The sequence below is a fragment of the Hetaerina americana genome, unplaced genomic scaffold (genome assembly GCF_022747635.1).
Source record: "Hetaerina americana unplaced genomic scaffold, ioHetAmer1.1.p SCAF_3, whole genome shotgun sequence".
Classification (NCBI taxonomy): domain Eukaryota; kingdom Metazoa; phylum Arthropoda; class Insecta; order Odonata; family Calopterygidae; genus Hetaerina; species Hetaerina americana.
Genome location: NW_027286874.1, coordinates 86,051,313 through 86,077,072, shown reverse-complemented (window position 1 = coordinate 86,077,072; position 25,760 = coordinate 86,051,313). Strand labels below are relative to the sequence as shown.

Here is a 25,760-nt window from a genome sequence, read left to right as displayed (position 1 = left end):
AACTCAGAATGTATTATTTTTACGTTAATGATATAAGTCCTTGGGAACTCACTTGTACTGACGCTTCTTTAATAAATGTATTTGAAACTCTTTAATGAAAAATGTGGTAAAGAGTGGGGAAAGTGTTAAATGTAAATATATTTTTTTCAAATTAACATAAAATGAACCTTATATCATGCCATTTTTCCTATTAATTCAGATTGACTAATATAACTTCATCTCATTAGTGACTTGACGGCCAAATATTGAATTCAAAAAGATAAACTCATTGTAAAGTGTATATAATGTGTAATATACTGTAATCGTTATGTAAATAATGTTGACTAATCCCAAAATGCCATAAGCGTTCCTTCCTCAAAACGTCTCCATGATTAATCACGGCCGTCGATTCCAAAACTTAAGAGAAGCAGTTCACATATTTATCATTGGATATACTTGTAAGCTCTTGAATGAGGCCGTTTTATTGGATTTAATGCAAAGTTAACTTTACATGCCAAATTAAAGGAAACTTTGATCAGGTTTAGCCTTGTAAAACTCTTCAACATCTTCTTGTCGTTCCAAGAAAGTTGATCGGAAAGTGGGAAAAGTATTTCGGAGATGAGAAGTTGGACCTTAAAAAGAAAATAAGACACATTATTGGTGTTTTTATCAGAAATATTTGTAAAATTGTCGAATATTTTAAAACATTTTTTCTTTAAAAACGTTTTCTAATAAACCTACTTTCTGTTGGTACTTAATTGTGTCTCTTTCTTGGTTTGGCACTTTGGAAATATAATTACGTATTTAATACTATTCAGAGACATTTATAGATGACATGGAAACCTTCACCGAGGATAATATATTCCATGTATATCACAGATATTTCGATTGAAGTTTTTTTAGAATGGAGCGGATTCACAGTCTTCAGCTCAAAATACTGTTGGTTGGCGAGTGTAGAGGTCATTCGTTGATTTAAGCCTTACCTAGGCCATTTGAGGGTAAAACACATATTCCGTGCAGGGGAGTTAGTTCATTTTCCTCCGCCACTAGCGGTGTCGAAGAAATCTTATGGTGATGAAAACGAACGGAACCATACGGTGGAGGGGGTTTTCAGAGGAAGCCTCCAGATTTGGCTCCGCGACCCTACTCTTGTAATCGAGTCGTGTGCTCATTAGACCACTGCGCAGACCCCCATCCATTGAAATGATGAACGATACTATCTCTCAACATAATTATATAGCTAAAAGGTGATTGCGAAGCATGACTTAGGAATTAATTTCTAGCTCCGCGAGTTTGCACGAAATGTGTATGTTCAAACGCTTGCTTCTCGCAGTATGAATCCATCATATTAGAACTCGAGGAATTTAAAAGTGGAAAAATCATTATTCTTGTCCGGGATATGACCCCCGATCCCTTGATAACCGGTTGACTGCTTCAGCCAATTAAATCTTCCGACGAAGTGTCTGCTTACTCGGTGAAATCAAGGGTTCCAGGTTATAATCCTGGTCCAAATGAATGATTACTTTCTCACCTTGTAATTTCTCGAATTTCCTTGCACATCTACGGGTGATTCCGCCGATATTATTCTTTATTCCCCGCTTTTTTTTGGCAAATTTATTGAACCAAAGCCTAAACTTCAGTCTGCCACGTTGCACGTTCAATTTTTTATGAGCGAGCCAACTCCGGAGGTCGCCTTAGAGAGAGAGCATTGATTTCGAGATTGGCGCTCTAGAGCCTGCACGTTTTCTCCCCCAGACATGCAATTCCCGTTGGACCTGAGCTGCGTCGGCAGGGACCATCCCTTCCTGGACCGAGACTCCCTTCAGGCGCTCTTCCGGCGCCTCCACACGCTCAACCACTGCTCCCGCATCGGATGCAACGCCGTTACCGGAGGTGGGGCCGTCGTGCACCCGCAGCTGGCCCTGAGAGGCACGGACGGCACCCTACCCATCGTTGAATGCTCCGACACCCCTGATATCCTCACTCCCGCGAGGAAAGAATCGGTGAGTTGAGTAACACTGGTCATCATCCCTCCGCTCCCGAAATATTGAGCTTTTTCAGGTTTTGACACTCCCACGAGATGTGTGCATTATCCGCATCTGTGTAAATACCCGCGATGTGCAGTGTCTTATTATTTAATGACGTCCGTCGGCCACCGTTTCTTATCGATTCTAACTCTTACTCCCATAATATTATTTTTTGCTTCATGCACATCCTGTCTGATATGTAACTTCGCTGCGTAATTCATCAAAAATATTATGAAAGTGAATCCTAATTTTTAAAAAGTATTTTGTCCCGTACACGTGTAAATTGAATTGACTTTTTTATCAGGAGTAATGGAGTATCTATTTTTTAAGTTTCATGTAATTCTTACTGTGAAAAATTACTTATTACTATTAATTACAAACCCCACAGTAAAATTTCAATATTTTTCATTTTTAATTAAGGTTGCTACCATTCCTAAGAGGGACTGTTTCAATTTCATTTGATTCATCAGTACCATTGAACTAACCGCGTATTTACCTAACCTGATTTAGGTAGTTTAATTCGTCAAGGTTCATCAGTGTGCTCGCATGCGCTAAGTTCTAGTGTGTGCCAAGTCCAATTTGATTACCGAAATTATTCCACACAATGTATTTTAAGATTGATAACATTTGCAATACGATTAATTTTATAAAATCTGCAAAAGTGGCCAAGGAATGGAATAGTATTCAATTATATTTGTCAGAGAGAATGGTAATTTTATCACCTGTAACGGGGGGGGGGGGGTGTACATTATAATTCCTGTGTTCTTATATTGAAAAGAATCATACTGAAGTAGCCATTAGAGATTTAAAATTGAAACTCTCTTTCCAAAGAAAATGTTCAAATCAACACAAAAAGAAAATGATAGTTATTTTCAAAAGCTGTCCTTAGAAAAGTTTCTAGTTTAATATTGGAAGTCATCATTTTTAATGTGTCTTTAAAAAATGAATTTTTGACTCTATATACTATAAGCTGACAATTACGGTTCCATTTCTGAGCGTATTAACGAACGCATCGCACGAATTTTCTTACCTTTTAGATGCCCGCTGAGTGACTTAGTAAAAAAATATAATGGTACTGCCTCTTTAGATGTATTTGGTTCACAGTAAGAGTGATTAGCAAAATATTTCAATTGAATAGTAACTTTTAATTTAAAGCTTTTTGGATTACTCTATTCGCTTGAAAGTTGTAGAGGTACAAGAAACGACATTGGGAAAATTCCAACATATTCCAAAACCCTGATTGATATAATAACTGCATGAAGTTAAAAGAGTAGATTTAAGAAAAACCGGAAATTAACATTTTATTTAGTTCCCAATTTATACGCAAGAAAACAAAACTGTGAAATCGGAGTAAACGAGCCCCTTGCCACCTCCCTCCACACCCCCATGGGCTTCTTTCGTCAAACGGAAGGGCCGATTCCCCCTTCCATAATCTATCTTCTTATGCACCTTTATTGCGCTCTAACGTGAGTTTTTCGTCTCCTTTTCCGGCCCAGCGGTGCGGCCTATCGAGCCGCGTGCCCAGCAGGGACCTCGGGGAGGAGGATGACGAAGTTGTGGACGTACTGCGGAACGTGCACACCCTTTCCGCGCCGCCCCCGGCGCCGCACCCACGGAGGAGGGTGCTCTCGGGCAAGGGGGTGGGTGTGGACGACGAGGAAGAGGACGAGGAGGAGGAGGAAGAGGTACAGTGTGCCCTCAGCGACAACTGGGCGTTCGAGCCGGGCCCGCGGAGGTGGTCGAGGGTGGAGAGCAGCGAGGCTAGGGGTGAGTGAATCAGTGAGCGAGCGAGTGAAGCGGCGGGAGACTTGATCCCAGACCATTCGAATGCCCCCCGATGTTCACGTCATGGTAGAATATAATTTTGTATGTATATGTTTCATGATGCTTCCTGTAAAAATGTGCATTAAGTTTCCTGTAAATTGATTGTTGCCCAATGGATAAGAGGCTAAGTTTCCACTAACGTTTTTACAGTAGGTTTCGGGAAAGTGAAGATATTATTTGAAGTGAAGAAAGTGGGGACCGAACATGAATTTTGGGAATTGGGGACATGAAGTATTCATAAAAAGGATTTCGGTTGTCATTGCGGTTTTTTCAATTGCAATCGTTTATGTGCCTTGTCGTCTTAGTATCGTTGTGATCACGAATTTAGTAAGGGAAGAGTGTTTAAATCCATCCGAGCCGGGTTGGTTTGGAGAAACTTCTTTCGGGAAGACATATACTGATTCAGCGTCCATTGCTGTCTCATTTCTCTCTAACGCTGATTTTATTCTCAAGTCAAAGGACGTGGTTTACAAAATTTGACAAAAATGAAAGACTTTGTAATATGAACATATTAATCACAAAGTTTCGTTGGTGACCACCTGGTTTTTTTTATTTTACCCAGGTACATTCAGCATCAGTTTAATTTGTGGTAGCTTTCAGGGTTTCCTGCATGTAGCAATATGCAAGCCATTCTTTTTCTTTAATAGCTGCAAGAAACAATATAAAGCCCACATTTTATGATCTCATTCACATGATGCAATGACAGTATCATGTATTTCCCCCTTTGATGCTATCAGATTCAACATATTTATTGGATTAGCCTTAAATTTATTAGCGCTTAGAATTTACTAATACTAAATTTGTAAGTTATATCTTCCATTATATTTGTAATTGTTCATGTGTATAATTGAATCATTCTTTAATTCAGGGAGTGAGGACTCTTTGGATGAACCTTGGGGTGCAGATTCAGGTGCTGAAGCAACAGAAGAGACGGAAGAAAATAGATCCAGGGAGGGTGTGGAATCTGCTGATTTGAGTGTTGCTTCAGTTGTCAGCAGGGAAAGCCTGAATGAAGTAATTAATAATGCTACATTTTTGCCTTTGCATTTGTTAGCATTAGTTTAAGTAATACCTTTTATCATTTTTGAGTGGCTTATTGAAGATTTTCATTAAATTAGTGAATAAATGAGTTGTTTTTATTACAATGCAGCATTCATACGCTCATTTTGAGTATAGCAATGTAAAATATGAAGGCTTTATGAAAGTTCAAAATTGGCATGAAATTTTCCTCTGTTCTCACAATTTTCCGAATAATTAGATTTTAATTAATGAATGCATTTCCCTATACTTCACCTTTGAGTTCTTTGATGCATATCTTGGGATGACATTTAAATTGATTTTTAAAAGCAAAGTGTAACATTTTTTATATAGGAAATGTAGAAAAATCAAAGTGAAATTTGCTTATTTTAGTGTGTTTGTTTAAAAAAACTGCATACTGCTTAGTAATTAAATCACATGACATTGGAATTCTAAGCTTCAATCATCCCTATAAGGAGAAGAAAGTAAAATTGTTCAGTCATTCTGGAAAGAATAAAAATTTTTAGAAAGTTCAAATTACAATGAAAATTTCTCTGCACTTTTTTGCTAGAACCATTTTACTTTTTAGTCATTTACAAAATTTTTAAAGTCGAACTCTTTATGGAAGCAGGAGCCTAGTGCAGAGAGTGCAGTCAAGGCTGCTCCATCCTCTGCTCCAAATACTTTCCATCGCTCCGGGAGTGAGAGAATCAAGGAGGGGGCTAGGGCTTTGCTGAGGCGCATGGAGAGCTTTAAAGGTGGGGTGGGTGTTGGCGGAGGGGGCAGTGGAGGCTGGAGGCGCAGGAAAAGGAGGGGTATGGGATCGGAAGATGGAGGGGTGGATTTCATCAGTGGTCCCATGGTAAGTCATGATCCTCTTCCATGCATAAGAGTTGTTCGATACAGAGTGATCATATTTTTTTTATTCTTATGATTTATCATAATTTAATTTGATATTGTATTTTAGCTTGATGTGTAATGTGTACTTATGTGTTGAAAATATCATTGGATTTTGCTTCAATACTGCATCAGCTATTTATTGAACTTCTCTGTTAGGTTAAAAGTATGCTCAATTCAATGGAATGTTAATATCATCTTACCTTCTCATGTATTTCATTTGCTTGTCAGTTATACAGCTATTTAATGTTTTTTTGGCAAATTTGATACTTTTTCCACTTGTCTACTGTGCTTATTCCGACTTTATAAAAAATTTGCAGGGTCAGTTATTTATATGCATGGAGATTTGTCTATTTTTTTAGCAAATCTTTTTGTGGAGCATGGTCAATTCTAATATGTTTGTGTAAACCAATGTGGCTGGCTTTCAAATATGAAGTATAAATTTGGATGTACAGCCAATGGAGATAGACTGCACATTGTCTTTTACTCAAAATGATATGAAAAATAAGGAGGCACTTGATATTTGCATTTATTCCCACTTATATACACTTGGTAAATGTAGGAGTAAAGTATCTTCTCTCTCTCAGAGGAATATGTAGAGCTTGTATAAGCAAGTGTGATTCATATCCCTGAAAAAGATGCCTGAAAATCCTGACAAAGTAAATTGAACGCAAAAAAGTCTAACTCATTATGCCAGCTGTTAATTCCTACAACCTTTGGAATTGATGGAATAATTTCGTGGTCTAATGAGTAATGGTCTGATTATTCTAAATGTTCCTCAAGGTTCAAGATCCAGAATCAATGCAGCAGAAAGTGCGGGAGCTGAACTGTGTGGACGTTTCCCCAACCAATGGAGAGGCCCTTGTGGGTGGCAGTATGGCTTCACCTGAAGCATCCACTGGGAAAGAGGCCCGCAAGCTACTGAGACGTCTGCGGCAGAGAACTCTCTCGTCTGAAGATGGAAGGACTGGAGCACTTTCGGATTCAGAGTGTCACTCCTTCTCATCGGCCACACCCAAGTGGCAGCAGCTTTTGATGAAGAGCACATACTCAATACAACCTTCGGAGAGGAGGCTTGAGGTAACTGCCAATGCGATAATCCTATTCCCTGGACCATTTGCTCTCTCATGACTGAAAGCTTGCTATATTTTTATCTTCAGTTTCTTCTCACTGTAAATAGTTCACCAGAATTCTTACAACTCACAATGCTAAACTTTAATAGATTGCAAGGCAATATGATTGTTTTTAATTGTAGGGATCTATGATATTTAGGGTTTATATCAAGAATCTATGATATTTAGGGTTTACTGAGGAACAAAGTTTTGAATTTGAAATAAAGAGCCTAACTCCTTTACATTGTCCTCGTCTTTTGTTGTATTTGTTGCCACTGGAGCATTCCCTTAAAATGTTAATCCTGGAGTCTCTTCTCTCTGAAATATTACATGGAGTCCCCCTCACATATTTAGCATTTCTCTGGATTAATTTTTTTTAAATAAACCCCATTTTGGAATTGTTTTGCTCTGATTCCATCTTATTGAAGCATTTTTTTGCATCAGAAAGCTAAGATTCAAGTGTTTGGTAATAGAAAGGAAATGTCAGATTCCTCAGGAACATTAGGATTTTCTCTAAAATTTGTAACCACACTGGTATCTTCTTTCTCACTTTGTAAATCTTCTTTCTTGCTTCCACATGTATTGCAAGCTAAAATTTAAAATGAATTCCAAAATAATATGAAAGGAAAATTAACTTAACTTCATCAAAGATATGCAGGTTTTTTGGAATTATTCCCTTGTTACCTGGGTAAAACATGTGTTTCTTCTCTTCTGATAGAGACTTACTTCATCAAGGTTAAATGGGGTTGAATTTAACCGTAAGTCTCCATCAAAGGAGAATAAAAATTGGTGTTTTTGCCAGAAGGGCAAGGTTGATTCCAAAATACTTAAATCTAGCACTACATGATTTTTCACAAAAAGAATAATTTTCAGTTCCTATCCACCTTTATCAATGCTAACTTAGATGATTGTATTGTGAGTTAGTGTTCAATTACTCTATGCCCATCCTGCATAGCATGCAAAAAAAATTCTTGTTTTTTTCTGTTAATTTTAGCTTCGGAATGGATTAATTTAATCCTATTCCAATCAGATACAGGTCAAATAATCAAATAATATTTGCGTTATTATTTTTTTGTTGCCAGTTTTCAACTAGGTATTATTTCAAAGTTAATTTTCACGATGTGAAATATAAAATGTCCCATTTTGATATTCTGGATTCCCTGGCTAAGACTAATGTGCATTCCCTTGTTTCCAAAATCACAAATTACATATTGACTGTCAATAACAACATGGGCCTTATTGCCAAGTAAGCTACTACATCATGACTTTTAAACTGTGTGAACCCATTAAAATGGACAGAGCTTTTTACTCAGGGTTTTGAGAAAGGGTTAATTAAGTTTTAAGAAGCCATATTTTTTTGTTGTTTAGCAGGAACATGAAGTCACATCAAAGCCTACCTCATTGATAAAGCAACGGTATAAGTCACGCCGTGCTGCCAGCTTAAATCTTGGCACAAGTACCAAGCCTTTTCGTGATGGTTTATTACTGGGAAGGGAGGATAAAGAAGTGAGGAGGCCAGGAAGTGAGACAGAGATGACTGGTGCCATTGCCAGAGAAGAGGAAGTAATCACACGGGCCCGACCAGGCAGGAGATGGTTGGAAGAAAGTGTTGGAGAGCGTGGCAGTGTGTATGACAATGTTCCAGTGGTGATTCTGAACAAAAGCTACCGTGAGGAAACAGGTCCTGGTTTTGAATCTCACATTGAGGAGTCTATTGACACATCAATACCAAAGAAATGGTGAGGAAATTTTATTTCATTCAAATCGATATTGAACATAAAAGTTGCTAACATTCAAGGAGATTTGAAAAAATATTATGGTAGGGTGAAGGCTTGTTTGAAAGTTAATACTCAATGGTAGCCATATGAAATGAAAAGCTGAATGGTACAAAACCAAATGAGGAAACTCAATACAAACTTGATTTAACAGGTAGTTGAAATGACATAGTGTTTAGAGTGCATTTTCCTAAATCTAAGAAAGTTGAATCTCTAAAAACAATAGCATTATTATGTCAAATTATGTATTTTGGGTATTATTGAAGAAATATTTTTTTGTAGTATTTGAAAAGTTCAGTCAATAGATCTTCATAATATATTACCTACCTTTGTTTCCTAGGTACTTCAATTAAATGGTTTAGCTTGGAGTCAGTTGTGTTTTCACTGCAGTTGTTTTCATTGCACTTATTTCTAGAATATGTACATTCATTCTAAATATCCATTATTCACTTCTCTACTTTATCATTTTTGCACTCTAGACCTGAATTAAATATCATATTCAACATGAATTATACAGTGTTGACCAAGACCATTTCAAAATCATGTAATTCATATTTACTCACTGGTCATCCCCGAAAAAACAGTCATATTCAGCATGTGAGAAAATTTTAAGTGCCTCAGAATGTAATAAATCATGCATGTAACTAGTAGATTCAAACCTATCTCCCCTTCTAAGTCATTGATTTTTACCATTGGCTTTGAGTCAGTGGTGCATTTTTGCAATGCCTTATGTATCAATTTTACTCTCCAGGTTGAGTAATACATCAGTCGTCCGTTGGCATAGCTTCCAAAGCTGTGGTGCTGACTCGAGGAAGCGCAATGCATTGGGACGATCGCGCTCTGATGGTTCCAAAGCAAGTTCTGACATTAGGCACAGCTCCCGCAGCAGCAGCCGACATAAAGGGTCTACCAAAGCCAACCTTCAAGATGTGATAATGTCCTCCTCTCCCATCAAACACCGAAGGGAATCATTTGGTCAGCCGTTTGGTGATCCACCTGTTAATCGGGATATCGAATCTCTTAAGTGTTCAAATGAAGGCATTGAAGGCCCAAGAACTCTTGCTCTGCATGGGAAGGATGTAGCAATGTGTGTGGCCCTTGGCTTTGGTGACCTTCCTCTACTCCCTTCTGGTGGCATAAGTTTACCAAAGGACATACCACAAGGTCAACCAACAGGTCAGGTACTTGAGTTGACGCCATTACCAAAGGATTCCAAAGATACAGAGTCTTCAAAAGAATTTAGGGACTCACAAACTAATGTTGAGAATAGGATAGTGTTGAAAGAGAAGGACAGTGCTCAGTCAAAAACTCCCCCCTTGCAACGTACCCCTAAAGTTAGCGAGGAGGATATTCCATCATCTCCCAGTGTATCTCCTTCACACTCAGAAGACAAAGAAAATGAGTACAGAAGTCCTCACATACATTGTCTTGGCAGTGGTAGCTTTGACACAGGAACAAGCTTGAGCAAAGGTATGTTAGAATTGCATACTTGTGTTGCATTATTTGAATGTAAAAAGTTGATGTTGGCTTGTAATTCTTTTTTTTGTTCCCCAATGCTGATTAGCCCTTCTTTTATTATATTTTTAATATTTGATTTAATCACATCCTTGAAATTAGCTTACTTTTGTATTGGAAATCAGGTAAACTTTGCCTTTACATTCATGTCTTTTGTAGCATATGATTTTGCAAAGCATGTTTATGGTAGTCAGTTGTTTTTGAGAGTTTTGACTTACTTCAAGGAATAAGGTTCACAGCAGCAGGTTGGTTGAGTGATTAATATATGTGATGGCCGATTTAAATTCTGGGGTAACAGGCTCAGAGAAACAGCAACATACAAACCATCATGGTTTATGAAAGTTTATTAAACACTAAATCAGTAAAAGTTAATTTAAGCTATCGTCCATACAATGATGAGAATAAACTCATATGAATGAAAATAAGATATCCAGTTCAAATAGGTAAATTAAGGGCAGATTCTACTTCAGAATTTTCCTTTAAAGTGATAACAAACTTAAATATTGATTTATAAGATATTATTTTGTTAGATTCCTTACATTATGTCACATTCCAATCATTCTGAGAGTCTCTCATCCTTTTTTCAATTTTTATTCGCTCACCATAATTTTCCATCAATTTATTCTTCGCATATTCATTTGAAGGTCCTTTATAGTACTTATGAATGGAAAGATATTTTAGTTATCCTTATCAAAAAGGTTCTTTTTCCTCAAAACTAATCTAAACATTCATTTATTCCCCTTTGCCAGATGAAGAAGATGGCACAGCAATCTCTGCCCTTTCTTGTGGGCAGATGTTGGTGCTCCGTAAACTGGCTCTGCTTCGCTTAACAGCACTGATGGAGCGGCACTGTTCATCCTCCTCTGTTGTAGGAGGTAGTTCCCATCACAGATCTGGTTCTCCCTCATCAGCAGGAACCGCAAGCACTGCAGGTGGAAGCTGGAGTTGGGAACTGCCTCGAATTTTACTCCTGAGACGATCCAAAGCCCCAGACTTCAAAGGTAATTTATGACTTATCTGAACCACATTTCTATCTGCATGATAGACGAGTTCAAATTAACTGAATATGCCATAGTGTGTTTTTAGCTATGTACTCCTGAAGTGAATAATGTATAGGCACTTTATTGGCATGCCATATGACTTGTTGAGGATTCATTATTGTCTTGCAATAGCTGTGATTGAATATAATTTCTCATCTTTTACCTTTTGAAATGTTACAGATAAAAGGGTGTTCGGGGTTCCCTTATGGGTTTGTCTTCAAAGAAGTGGGGATGGTATACCTATCCCTCCACCCATCACTGCAGCTCTCAGTTGGCTCAGAGTGAATGCTTTAAACCAGGTAATTGCTCATTTTTCTTTGAATTCATTTATTGTAATACCAAACACTGCATGGAAACCCCCCGCACAAAAAATGCGTGTCGAATTTTTCACCTGGGGACTGTGCAAAGGAGTTACGCAACATCTCTCTCTCTCTCATATATATATATATATATATATATATATATATATATATATATATATATATATATATATATATATATATATATATTCATTTGAGCGTTTTTTATGCATTGATGCATTTTTTGTTATTTGAGCTTCTGCGGAAGCTCAAATTATAAAAAATGTTACAGTGGAAATTGAAAAAATTAAGCTTTTATTTTTGTATACATTTACTTATTTACTCATGTCTTTAGAAGTGGCAGCAAAGTATTATATGTCTTTGTGAATACAATCTAGTTTAGAGTTATAGTATTAGGTAGGGATGCAAAGAGAATTTGTTTGCATACATTACATTGTCAGTTCTTTAGGCATGATTGTAGTGCCTTAAACTTTATGTTTTAGTGGTATTTACTCTAGCCCATCTCATTATCCATCCTACTATTTCACAAAGCAGTTGATGATAAAAAAATTATAATTTTTATTTTTGCTAATCTTTTCAGGTGGGACTCTTCCGTAGGTCTGGTGTCAAGTCACGTATAGCTCGATTAAAAGCAGCTAGTGAAGAAGCTGGTTGGGAAATGTATTCAGAGGGAACAATCAAGCATGATGAGTTGGCTTTAGCTGGCTGTGGTGATGAAAGTGGAAACAAAGCTGTAGGTGGTGCAAAATTTTCTTACCTAGATGAGCAGCAAGCCTATGATGTAGCAGATATGGTGAAGCTATATTTCAGAGAGTTACCTGAAGCTCTTCTGAGCAGTAAACTCTCCGACACTTTCATATCAGTTTTTCAACGTAAGTTTTCTTATTTTACCCTTTGTGTTTATTATTTTTTAAGAAATGCCAACAGTGAATTCCCATTTATTACTGTAATTGAATATTTACAGTAACTTTGTGGGTTTTATTTCAATGCCATATTCATATGGTGAGCATGTTTTCACGCACTTTTAAATTATCTCATTCAGATGTTCCTGAAGGGCAGCGTAAAGAAGCCATACAGTGTCTCCTCCTCCTTTTACCCGATGAGAACAGAGAGGTCCTTCAGACGCTACTTGACTTTTTAGTACAGGTAAGCTTTAAGGTCATTATGTTTTTGGATATTTTGATGGAGGACAGATACAATATGTGATTTGATAGAAGAATAGTGAAACAGTCTGGAAATTAAGGTATTCAGGAAAATCTCTGAGGAAATCATTAAAATATTAAAGAATTTCATCTAAAGTACTTTTTTGCTTTATTTAAAAAATCCAAGGCAAATTAAAGTTAAGTTTAAAGAAACTACAATAATATGTCTCATGAAAAAAAGATACATTCAATGAATGCAACTTTTTTAGTTTCAGTACACTATATTTCTAGTCATGACAAGTCATACTGTAACTCCTTTATCTTAAATTCAAACATTAAAGCCCTCAAGGTGAAAACGTCTCATCCAGACAGAAGACAGAATTTTATTTTGCGACCTTTTTGTTTGCCTCCAAGCATGCTTCATGCTTTTAGTTGATCTAATCAAGTCATTGTTTGTTATATAGCCTTGCTATCTACTTGCCACTACATGTACCCAATACTATATTTTAAGATACCAGGGTGTGAGGATATTGGTGCTAATATCAATTGGCAGGAAATAAGTGGCTTTTAAATAGGAAAATAAATTTACTGCAAATCCTGACTGTCCATACAAAAGTAATTTCAGGAATATGCCAACATTCTGAAACCATTACTGATTTTCTCATCAGCCAATTAAAGATCACATACCCCAATCCCTCCTTGAGTGTCAATATTATGTTGCTATGTGATAAAATATGATCCTTTCCAAATCTTGTAAATTTCCTAAAATTTTACATTCCATATAAGTAATATAAATAAATTCCCTCTTGCAGGTGGCTTCACATTCTAGTGAGAACCAGATGACCATAGGGAACCTTGCTGTGTGTCTGGCACCATCTCTCTTCCACCACCATCATCATGGGCGACATAACTCTCAGAGTCAGAGGCACCACTCACCGTCTCCAAGTCAGTCTCCTTCCCCATCACCATTGTTAACACAGCCCACCACAACTTCATCATCTTCTTCAACATCATCCACCTCATCGTCTTCTTCTTCTTCATCCTCCTCTTCAACGAATGTCACCCAAGGTGAGATGTGTAAAGTGCTTACACTAGCCATATTCTTGCTTTTTAAAATTTTTTAGTTTTTTTTTACATCTAGTGTATGAAGTCATGTTTTCATAGCTAATGTAAATCAAACAATTTTATTCACTGAATTGCAAGAACCCTGAAATATTTTGCAAGGCCATAGAACTCATGGAGGTTTATGACTTATCATTTTATGTTCCTTGTATTTAATATTTTTCATATGACAATGAAACCAAATGGAACACGCAAGAAGAAAAACTCATTCATTAAGCAATGTCATCATAATTATCATTCAATGCTTATTGATAATGTAACTTGAGAGCTAAATTTGATTTCATTCAAAAATTAGATTTTTGTTAGAGATTTTCAAATAATTATGCTGAATATGATGGATTATAATCTGGCAAAGAACATATTTTAATATCTGATGAACTAATACCTTAGCGCAGTATTTAAAGTAATAATGTGAATATAACCACTCAAGCTTCAGATAATAATGGGTAAATAAGTAGCTTTGATTATTATTTCTTTGTCCATCCGGTTTTTAAAATGTACTTTTTTTCTTATTTGAATTAAATTAGCCCCTGCACAAACTGCAAGTCAAACAGGAGGCACTCCAAAGAGGCGTGGCTTGAAGAAAATGGGTGCCTCCACAGGGGCAGTTGTGGTTGTTGGACCTGCCTCAACAGAATTAATGTCTTCAACAATGGGAATGCCTGACCCTCGAGAACTTAGCCAAAGTAGAGCTGCTCATGATTGTCTTCATTTCCTGTTGCAAGAACAAAATTCTTTATTCCGAGTAAGGCAGATGAATGTAATACTCTTAATAGATAATAGTACAGAACTTTTGACTTTTTAAACTGCATAATTTTTAGAAATCCATTTTCCCTCTAATTGAAGTGATTTGGGATCCAATGCATTTTCTTCTTTGAGCCACATACCTATTTATGAATGCAGAACTTTTCTGACAGTGTGCCTGGTGCTGTTAACAACATATACAAGATGTTTGAGCATTAATGGCATATTTAGGAACTAATGATCTTGTTAAATGTATTGTCAAAGTGCTGATTTTGATAATATTGCGTGCAATGTACCAATTCATTCATATTTAAATGTTTTTTGGTAAAATTTATGAAGTAGGTTCCAATTTCTGGCTCTAAGTTTTCTCAGAAAAATATTATAAATATTTGAAAAATTTTCCTATTAAAAGTTTCTGGCTGAATTTGTATGAATTCTATCATTTACCTTAAGTCAATTTCGATCTTGGATCAGCTTCAATTATCCTCTATTCAATTATTTCAGGTTCCAGATGAGATGCTTTCTTGCTGTCGGTTCAGTAGTTTGGAGGAGAGTGTGCCAGTAAGCCTCGGGGAGTTGGGCTCAGAGATGGGGGCTGACTGGCGGGCTTACCTGAAGGCTTGCATCACCTCTTTACTCAAAGAAGTCCGTGACAGGTGAGATGCTGATAGAATGAGGATTTATGTCATATATTTTGGACACATTATTATGGGGGATCGAGATGGTGCGGGGGCTAACGTACTGGCTTCCCACCCTGAGGGCGCGGGTTCAAATCCCGGCGGTGTTGAATATTTTTCAGAGGTATCTCGATCCCTACTTGAGGTGCTTTGTGGAGGGCACTTTGAGGGAGTACGCCGTCCGTCGGATGGGACGTTAAACTGCGGACCCCTTGGCGCCTTTCGTAAAGAGTAGGCTAATGCCGACGCCGGGTTTCTCTCCACCCTTCATCCTTTCCTGTCCATCCCCTATGGCGCAAATGACCTTAGCTGTCGGTCGCCTCCCCTCAAAACTACTACTACCCACATTATTATGCCTTGGAGGAATTATTAGTGAAATTAACAGGGTTTAAGATATGTTGATAGAAAGTAATAGTGGATAACTGAAAAAGAGAACTTAATTATGCTAAGATAAAAGGAATTATTTTGAAGCAGAAGGCCCATTATAAGATGAGTTTTTAATTTTGATCCACTTTTGTTGAGTAAATTTTCCAATGCTAGAACCTTGCATTGTCTCTGCTGTGATTTGTGAGTATTTGTTGAAAGAGGATTTATTTCACAGGAATCGTGTGGGAGCAGGATGGGTGAGCATCAACATGGGTGGGGGAGGGGAGAGCAGTGGATGGAGGGGGTTGGAAGGAGTAGAGGCATGGTGGCGTAAGGTGGGTGATGGCCACCCATTGAGACTGTGGAGGATTGAGGCAGATGTTGAAGCACCACCCCCTGAAGTGGCTAGAAGGTTAGTAGACATGAAGATTGATCAACTATTTGTTGACTGAATTTGAGAAGAGATGGTTAAAAATTTAAGATTACATTCATGTTAAAGTCTGTATACTTTGGCTCATATTTATCATTGTTGTTTCCTTAGTATTAAACCATTTTCTCGAAAAATACATTGGAAGAATATTTACATGTGCTCATTATAAGTTACCCGGGTGGAAATAATTTGTTACTCTATGAAGGTATATAAAGTGCAATGCACGATGTGACCAATATTATGCCATGATAAGTTTCAGGATGTTACATTTACATGGAACACATATTTTCTTTGTTTAATATAAGGCTGAATGATTATGCCTGTCAACACTACAAGCTACCAAATATGAATATACTTTGATAGTAGTGAGACTTTTTTCCTCATTCATTTGTAAATGATGCATCTATTTTTAGGTGTTTATTTACCTAAACATTTTTTGAATCTGATGAATTAAATAGTTTGAATTTGAGAAATTATGCATTTATATTTCATTCTTTGCCCAATTTTCCCCAGAGTGAGTGAGTATGAGAAGTTGAAATTCAGTTCTGCAAACCTAATGACGGTTTATGTTTTCTTTTCTTGTTTATAGGCTGCTTTCAGAAAGGCATTTATGGGACCCAGCATTACTAAAATGTAGAAGACTCAAAATCAGCAACAAAGGGATGGAAGTTGAGGATGAAGAAGGGAGGTTAGATGCGGAATTATTCCAGTATGTCCGTGCAAGCATAGCTCCTCTCCCTCCGAGGGATTACTGTGTTTTAAGGTAAGCCTCAATAAAGATTCAGAAGGTTCATTGGTACATGAATTGGCAAAGCACTCATACGTGCCAGCACTTCTTGTTGACAATTTACTTTCATTTGCATAGTTATGGTTTGGACCCATGTTATTAGCTAATTTTTACAGTAGAGTCCTAATGCATGAATGTTTTTATTCTTACATTTAAATGAAATATATGCTCATTAAAGAATAATTAGTGTGGGTAAATTTGATTATTACTCTTAATCAGTAGCATTTAATGTAACATATGTTCTGCAAGTCATTTTTTTTGTAATTTTCCTTCACTTTGGTAAGCTAGTTGATCCTCCCTTTCCCCGTGGCCTCCCCCTTTTTTTATTTCCCATGCATTATGTGCCTAGATGAGTGATATGGGCAAAGGATTGTTTCTTAGTCTTTCTGCAAATAGTCTATTTATATATCATCAAATGTGGGTCACGGTAGTCCAGTGGGTAGAGCATTGGACTGCTGACCGGAGGGGTCCGGGTTTGATTCCCGGGCAAGGCACTCTGGGCACCTACAGCTCCACCAAGCTCTATGATTTTTCGGGTACCAGATCTTCCTGGGAAACCATAACCGGCACAGGGAAGGAACTGGCCCCCCTGATGTGTGAATTTCACATGCCGTCGGGCTTAGTACTGGGTGAACTCTATCATCACCTACCAAACCGACCTTTGGGTTGATTACTGTGTTTGTGGTTTTTTATCATCAAATAATGAGCATTTCACAGCGGTCTCAAACCTATATAATTTGTTATACATAGATGACATAATAGTTTCCTGCAAACAGCAGTCACTAGTAGACAATAATGTAGACAACAAGTGTTATCAGGAGTCTAAGGGGATCGAGATGGTGCGGGGGCTAACGTACTGGCTTCCCACCCTGAGGGCGCGGGTTCAAATCCCGGCGGTGTTGAATATTTTTCAGTGGTATCTCGATCCCTACTTGAGGTGCTTTGTGGAGGGCACTTTGAGTGAGTACGCCGTCCGTCGGATGGGACGTTAAACTGCGGACCCCTTGGCGCCTTTCGTAAAGAGTAGGCTAATGCCGACGCCGGGTTTCTCTCCACCCTTCATCCTTTCCTTTCCATCCCCTATGGCGCAAATGACCTTAGCTGTCGGTCGCCTCCCCTCAAAACTACTACTACTACCAGGAGTCTAACTTTAAAGTTTATTCCACAATTAAATTAACTGTTCAGCTTGTTGTCTTTCATGTACAACTTTTGCTTCTTCATATTTCCTCAATAACATCTTGGCATGGTTTGAAGATAACAAGGAAATGTGCTGCATCACTTGTGGGATAAAATTGAAAATGATAGAAACCATGACATCAGTGAGAGCTGAGGGAAGACTGTATAATGGCATATTTCAACTTGTAGTGAAGCGCTCATAAAAGGATGTAAATCTTTCAAAAATCTTATTTTCAGGGATTGTCTAAAATGAATTTGGTACATTTATATTATGTTTTCATGGCTTTGTGTTTCCTGTTAAGTCCTAATGAAAAGCTGTTTCTTTGTTTTTGAAGGGGTTGGAGAACAGACTTGGAGAGGGGAGGCTGTGCCATGGTAGAAGCATCAGTTGAGCACCCAGCTGCTCCACCATTAGCAGGCAGTGTGAGGGGTGTGGTGCTTGCCTCTCGCTACCTTGTAACTCCCTGTGGATCTGGCAGGTCTAGAATCATTCATCTTTCAAGAGTGGATGCCAAGTAAGTTGTTTTGTATTTTCTATTATATGAATGGGTTCATTTGACGCCAAAACGTAAGTGAAGCCTGTAAAAATATAAATCATACATATGAAAGAGATTGAGGTCATAAAATGGTGGTATTAATATTTTTCATGCTGCAGTTCATGAAATATGTGAAACTTAATTCTGAAGAATTCTATCTGTGGTCTTGTCGTTTTAGATGGATGGAATTATTCTGTGAAAAAATTGTTTGATCATTATTATCCATAATTATTAACTATTCATATCATCAAGTTAATTCATTCCATTGATTACTAGTGTGCTGGGTTCCCACTTGTGGTTTCTGGTTAACCCCCACAGCTGACTGATCTTTCATATCATTTCAATCCATACTCATATGGAGTTTGAAAATATTTCAGGCTCATTGCTCTGTCCATCCAATTGGACTAAACTAGGGACCTTTGGCACCTTCATTTAAGAGTAGGCTGAATCTAGAATTCCTGAACTTCTCAAATTTCCTCATAGCGCCATGGGTGTCACCAGGATTAATGTGAGCATATGGGTGGGGGGCCAGACACCCACCTGTAAGCATTCTGTAGGACAATGTTCAGCAGATTCAGAATGAAACATCCCTGCAATGTTTGTTTTAAATTACTTCCTTTTGATTGCAAACGCTAAGAAAAATATGTCAAAATCCTCTGTCATTTGAATACTAGGAAATCAAATAAAAAATGTAAATAATGGAATAACTTTTATCGAGTTAACTAGTAAGTATAATTTATAAAATCGCAAAGAACATGATATCAAAAAAGCCTATAATAAAGAATTTTTCTTGGATTTGCCGAAATATTTGCAGTACTTCCTTCTCAACTTCCTTCATTATAGTTTTTCTGTGCACACTCAGTATGCATAACCTATTGAAATGCTCCCCTATCTTCGTTAACCTTAGCCTAGTCTTTACTCTGCACAATATACTGACTGACCTGCCCTGATATCTCTTGCTATGGCCAGAGGAGGCAGATCCCCAAAAGGGCCAAATGGAGCCAATTATTTTAACAGTGTTGTGTATTCCAATATAACTAATATTGAGTATCTTCATAGGTTATTAATCCTAGATTTGTTTTGTAGCAGTCCTCAGAGCCATTCTGTTCTCTATTAGTCTTTCTTATATTGTTCCTTGAACTCTTGTTTTCCTATCACTCCTCACTTCTTTTATTCAGTTTCTATCACTTTCATTGCAATCCTTGGTGAGTAAATAATTTACTTCACTTAGAATGTATCTAATTATTTTCCTCTCCTTTTTCACATTTCCTAGGGTATATGCTTAAAGACTTAAACAAAACTCTATTCACCTACTAAGAGAAGTGCTTTAATACTAGTCATTCAGCATGCATTCATTTTTTTATTATTGTTGTTATATATATTTCTCATGAGTTAATCCAACGCTCACTTTCATAATTAAAACAATTTGTATCAGCATTTCTACATTATTATCAATAGACTGGGCTAACATATTTAAATGAAATTATGGACATTGTAATTCCACTCAATTTCTTTAAAAACATTACCCAGGTTATGACATTGAATGTCATCATCAGGTGGTCCTCATAGAACCGAACTCAGTATGTATACCTTCTGAGGGGGGGAGGGAGGGTCGAGGGATAATAAGGTTAAAATTTAGCTGTGAGGAAAAGAGAATTACATCTTTTGGTGTCAATCATTGGCCACGAAAGGGTTGTGTGATGATAGCATATCAGATATCACTGTCCATTTATTGTTATTTGATTTACAATGCATTTCAATACTTGGGCATCATCATGTACACACAGTGAAGGTTCTGGATATTGAATGTGTATGTGTGCATGTATGTAAACAAATATATATATGTGCATATAATATATACATAAAAAATATAAATATAAATAAATAAATAAATATATATATATATACATTATATATATATATATATATATATATATATATATATATATATATATATATATATATATATATATATATATATATATATATATATTATATGTTATATATATATATATATGTTATATATATGTATATATATTATATGTTATATATATGTATGTTAAATATATAATATATTATATATGTTATTTATTTTTATATATATGTATATATATGCATATATATATATATATATATATATATATATATATATATATGCATAAAACTTATGTGAAAGTCTCATGGATGTGAATTATAATGTATGTGAAGTTGGCGCTTACAAACAAAGACAAAAAGACAGAAGCACACAAAAAAGAATAGAAAAACATTTAAAAATTTTTGGAAGTACAAGCCACCTTTCTCAAGGAAGAGAAGGAAGGAGTTCTTTCCTTCTCTTCCCTGTTTCTTTTCTTTTATGAGTTTAGGTTTTTTTGTCTTTATTCGCTAGTGCTAACTTCATATACTATACATAAATATATATATATATATATTTATTTCATTGTTTTTTTATGTATTCTCCAGGGGTCGCACTCCAGACTGGTACAAGCGCAGTTATGCCCATCAGGTGGCTTATCATTTGGCTCGGATAAGGGAGTCATTTCGACATGTTGCAAGTGGACCAGAGAGTAAAGTTTGAATACTCAAAATTAGTCAAATAACCATTCATAGTGAATAATTATATCCAGATTTTGACAGATAAAGGCTGTATCAAATGCAGTCACATGATTGGCAATGCTGCTCTCAATCACAGTGGTCTTTAGGGCTTTAGATTGAAAGATCACTTCAAATGATGACAAATTTACAGAGGAGATTTTTTGACTGTATTTCTAAATTGGTGAGTTGATGATGAACTGCATTTGTGCACCTTCTCAGTTCACTGTTGTGAAGAGATTGGTCATACCAATGAATGTGTAGTACTTTTCCATCATTTCTTGCAAAGTGATATGTTGTTTTTGTGTTGCCAAACAGTCTCATTCCAAAAAGAAAATGATGTATGATTGGAGAGGGTTATTTATAGCATGGAAAAAGGATTTACCATGGAGTAAATTGGAACCTTAAGCAAGTGCCTTAACTCCTCATGCAGAATTCTTTTCTGCGGAGGAGAATAAGGCCTTTTTGATTGGCTTGTCTTTTTCCATGCATACGATTGATGATTTAAATGAGTTATAAGATTTTAATAGATTTAACAGCTACTTTGTAACCAGGATCAGTGCATTTGAATGCCATTGTAATAATTTAGGGCAAAATCCTTTTTGATTGTATCATCAATATAATGAATTAATAATTATATGAATTATTTCAGTTTTTCACTTGTTGAAGTTTGTGATTTTTCTAGACATGTCCTGGAATCACATGCATATTCTTTTTCTAATTACTAATGAGGGGTGAGATGCGTGAAGTAATATGCCTTTATAATTTCATGCTTACAATGTTACAAATATATTTTGTAAGTCACATGCATGCAGATAGCTTGTCAAATTGTTAAAATGTTCTATTTTACCATAATATTTTATGGCCAGATTATTTTCTAAGTCACATGATATACACAGATTTTCTCAGGTTTTTTCAGAGCAACTTTGAGCATGACACGAAAAAATTGTTTCAGTAAAAGAAATCAAAGCAAAGTATTAGAGACAATTTAAATCATGTTAATTTTAATCCAAATACTTTCCTGGGACCAGATAAAGACCATGCTCATGCATATTCCAGTGTGTGAATGCAAAGGTTAAGAATATTAAATGAAAGCAAAGATTAAGATCTCAAGTAAGGGACCAACAAAATGGAATACATTTTGAAAACAATAATTTGAATTAACTTTTTTAAATGAAGTGCCTCTGCATGCAACTAGGAAAATATTAGTTGCATAAAGGTCATGAGCATTTTTGAACTCTGTCAAATTGTCATCCTTACCTGGGACTGACTGGAACCCTGGAAAGAGCCTTATAGGTGTAATACCCTTGACACATTCAGTGTGAGTGACTTCTGAATGAGTCACACCAAACGCATACAAAGGGCAGCCAACTACTTAAATTGGTCTGCTTATGTATCATAATTATAACATCAGAATTTCCTACTGACACTACTGAGTCATTGACACCAATGTTTGAAATATTGAATCCTGAGTCATTGAAATACAAACCTTTCCCTTAACTCTGTATCTTTGCTTTAGATTTCTTCAAGACTTGTGGATAGCTACTAAGCTCACTGTGCTCTTTATTCTATGTTTGTTATTTACTCATATATTTTATTTTGAATACTTGTAATATCTTGTCCACTGTTATCGATTCAATTCCGTTTCAGGAAGTTGTATTTTTCTTTTGTGTATAAGAATTCAGCTAGTCATTCGTGACCATATGCTTACTTTTTTGTGAGGGATTTGTACAGATATAAACTGTGAGATTTTTAAAGAAGTCATTCACATTAGTCACATACCTATGTTATTATGCTTTAAAATGGTTTATAAAAATAAGCTTCACTTGACTCTTTGTAAATTATTTGTCAGCTAAACATATGTGCAATATGGGTCAAGTAGATATAAATTTGGTAAAACCCATACCCAGATTCAAATACTTGAATATATAAATACCTAATCAGGCCATGGTGAAATATCCTCCCGATTTCTCCCAGAAATATGACAAAAATATCCATTATGCTTTTATTTAGAAAACTGAAATATGCTTGAATAGGATTACTCAGTGAAACCATTTTCGTTCGGTATTTCATCCGCACATAATGTTATTTTAACACAGCAGTGGTACTGGTGCTCCAGTTGGCTTCTTCAATTGGAGAAGTCAACTAAAAAGTCAGTGAAACTCCTGTATTATAAAACTATATGTAGGTTAAATCTCTAACAGAAATATTGTCATCAACTCCATTCTTCGAAAGTCTTCACAAGGATTTCATGATGTTTAAATAATATGGCTCTGTATTTCATTCAAATTAATACTTTAATATTACATAAGCAATCTTATTTTAACTGTACTAACTGTCATGTAAAACCTTTAAAAAATATTACATAACAATGTTAAATAAATCCCTGACATCTCTCATTTAAATCTCACAATGCATATTACTCATTGATAAAATATTTTTGAAAAAAAATGAGTGGAATTAATTTCAATTCTATTTTTATGTATCTGTTCTCCAAGGAAAAGACCTATTTCGGGAGTCATAATTTGCAATGCATTGGTCCTGTTTAAAGAATTGAACAGATTCAAAGGAATTCGTTTTTTTCTATTAGCAAAGATGCTTACCTAATTCTACTAGGCATCACTACACATCGTGAGTTATCAATGATCTAAAGACTTCTTCAACTGAATAAGTTGAATGTTTTTTCATTGGAAAAATAAAGGAGAGATATTTACAGACCAGAATTTGTGCTAGAAGGTAAAATAGTTGGAGGGATATTTTTTTAAAATTATGCCATGTAAGGGTAAGCTGAGTGGTGCATGGTTATCCTTTTGGCAGGGTTTGTATAAGTATTTTCCCTTCTGACAAATATTGCTCACTTGCAAAAAAAATCAGGAAAAAATACATATTTTATTAATTGTATTCTTTAAAGTATGTGTTGGATTAATAAATTCTTCAAAATTGATGTCTCCTTTGAGGGATTCGGCTCTTAAAGTCATCACTTCTCTCCATGGTGAATATTTCTGCCTGAAGAAATTGTTTTTCCAGAGGTTTTAATGACTAAAAAATTATTCTTAATAGGAATCTACCAAAAATTTCCCCTCTTTCTATTACTGCACCCATAAATGACCTTAGAAACAGCCCTGTTAGTACAAACAAGCCCTGTAGTTGAGGCAGAGTTTAGTTTGGTTAATAGAATATATTGCCAACTTGTATTGGTTAAAAAAGCAGTACCAAATGAGATCAGACCTGTTGAAACCATTGATATTTTGATTATTTATCAAATCATATAGTGAAGGAAGATTTATGTGAAATTGTACATATTGTGAAATTATTCAATAAGAATTAACCAAATATACATTTAAATTGCCTGGATTTTATTTCCTTACAGCAATAATATTTTATTGTTAATTAATTTTCTTCAAGCTCTCGTACTTAAGCAATGTACAAGGACTTGAGTATACCAAAATTAATTATACTTATGCCACTTATATTTTTAAATTCTCCTTCAATAATTGTTGTATGTAGTTATATTGTGTTAAATATAGGTACTATCGCAATAAGAAAGCCAAAGTTTTGAAACATTTTTGTACATTCCTGCTGTGTGTTTATAATGAAAGTGTAGTATGAAATATTATTAGTTTAATATTCAGATAGATCTGTTTAATGCATGTAATTTGAGTATATTTTTTAAATTGTTGACCTTGATTAAAATTGTACACCTGCTGAAATGTAAACTTCTCTGTATAAAGTGGATAATCCACACTCCTATGATACTATGTAAGAAGGTGGAAATTGTTTGTACATCACATATGAATGTGTAAATATGTTAGTGGCTTAATAAAATACTAGTATTGAAAATGTGTTATTGTATTCACATTCTAAACTGTAAGAGACTTTTCAATTTCATTTACCAAATCGATTTCATGTCACGTATCAATTTTCACTTATAAATTGATAAGTTAGAATAATGCAGTCATCTGTAAATTAATATTGGTATTTTCTCAGATGAGTGCTAGTCAAGTTTAAAAGAACTGGGTTGCTGATTTGGGAAGGGCTGGGTTCAATTCCAGGTGGTGCACCCCCAGCTTCCATAGAGCTGTGTATTTCTTGAATGCATAATTTTATTAGGAAACAAATGACTGAACTGGCGACGAGACTGTATGACTAGAATTAGTATGAAAATGGAAAATCCAGAGCAAATGATAATAGCCAGCTAAAAGAAGAACATATGCAAATGTCATTTATACAATTCCATCTCAGGGGAAAGGTAAAGTTAATATTTGTTGCATAAATCTTTCTACATATTTCATATTATGAAGATAGAATTATTTTGACTTCTGAAGCATAACATTCAAAATATGATAACCTTAGGTATTTTTTGCCATAATTACTCTAAGAAATAGATTGGTATATTTCATTGAATTTAGTGAAGCAATATGATATCCTCTAATTTTTACACAATAAAAGAAACACATCAAGTTAAAAAAGTTGACAGGAATTAAGTAAACCATTCCAGGGTTGCTCAAAAAACTAATGTTTCAACCTAATGTTCAATGCTTCTCTATCTAGTCTACCATTGGTATACACTTCAGCCTTCTCTTTATAAGCTTTCCATTTAAAGTAACCACCATTATTATCATTAATAATGTACTTGATTCCCTTCCCATGGCCTATAACCATGAACTCGTAGAAGGGCTTGTGTA

At 35.8% G+C, this 25,760-nt stretch overlaps 1 protein-coding gene across 1 annotated transcript in view; it reads left to right on the top strand.

The window, feature by feature from the left end:
- The window catches only part of cv-c (crossveinless c), a 345,201-nt gene extending 320,302 nt beyond the window's left edge, over window positions 1-24,899 (top strand). Inside the window, exons 10-27 of the mRNA XM_071587904.1 lie at window positions 1,735-1,982; window positions 3,503-3,773; window positions 4,699-4,844; window positions 5,476-5,709; window positions 6,528-6,824; window positions 8,225-8,595; window positions 9,383-10,101; window positions 10,896-11,147; window positions 11,367-11,485; window positions 12,087-12,378; window positions 12,549-12,652; window positions 13,461-13,716; window positions 14,298-14,515; window positions 15,019-15,170; window positions 15,793-15,969; window positions 16,577-16,750; window positions 18,286-18,465; window positions 20,947-24,899. Coding sequence (XP_071444005.1) covers window positions 1,735-1,982; window positions 3,503-3,773; window positions 4,699-4,844; window positions 5,476-5,709; window positions 6,528-6,824; window positions 8,225-8,595; window positions 9,383-10,101; window positions 10,896-11,147; window positions 11,367-11,485; window positions 12,087-12,378; window positions 12,549-12,652; window positions 13,461-13,716; window positions 14,298-14,515; window positions 15,019-15,170; window positions 15,793-15,969; window positions 16,577-16,750; window positions 18,286-18,465; window positions 20,947-21,061 — 4,325 coding nt within the window. The 3' untranslated portion in view covers window positions 21,062-24,899. The remainder of the gene's footprint in view (window positions 1-1,734; window positions 1,983-3,502; window positions 3,774-4,698; window positions 4,845-5,475; window positions 5,710-6,527; window positions 6,825-8,224; window positions 8,596-9,382; window positions 10,102-10,895; window positions 11,148-11,366; window positions 11,486-12,086; window positions 12,379-12,548; window positions 12,653-13,460; window positions 13,717-14,297; window positions 14,516-15,018; window positions 15,171-15,792; window positions 15,970-16,576; window positions 16,751-18,285; window positions 18,466-20,946) is intronic.
- The last annotated feature ends 861 nt before the right edge of the window (window positions 24,900-25,760 follow it).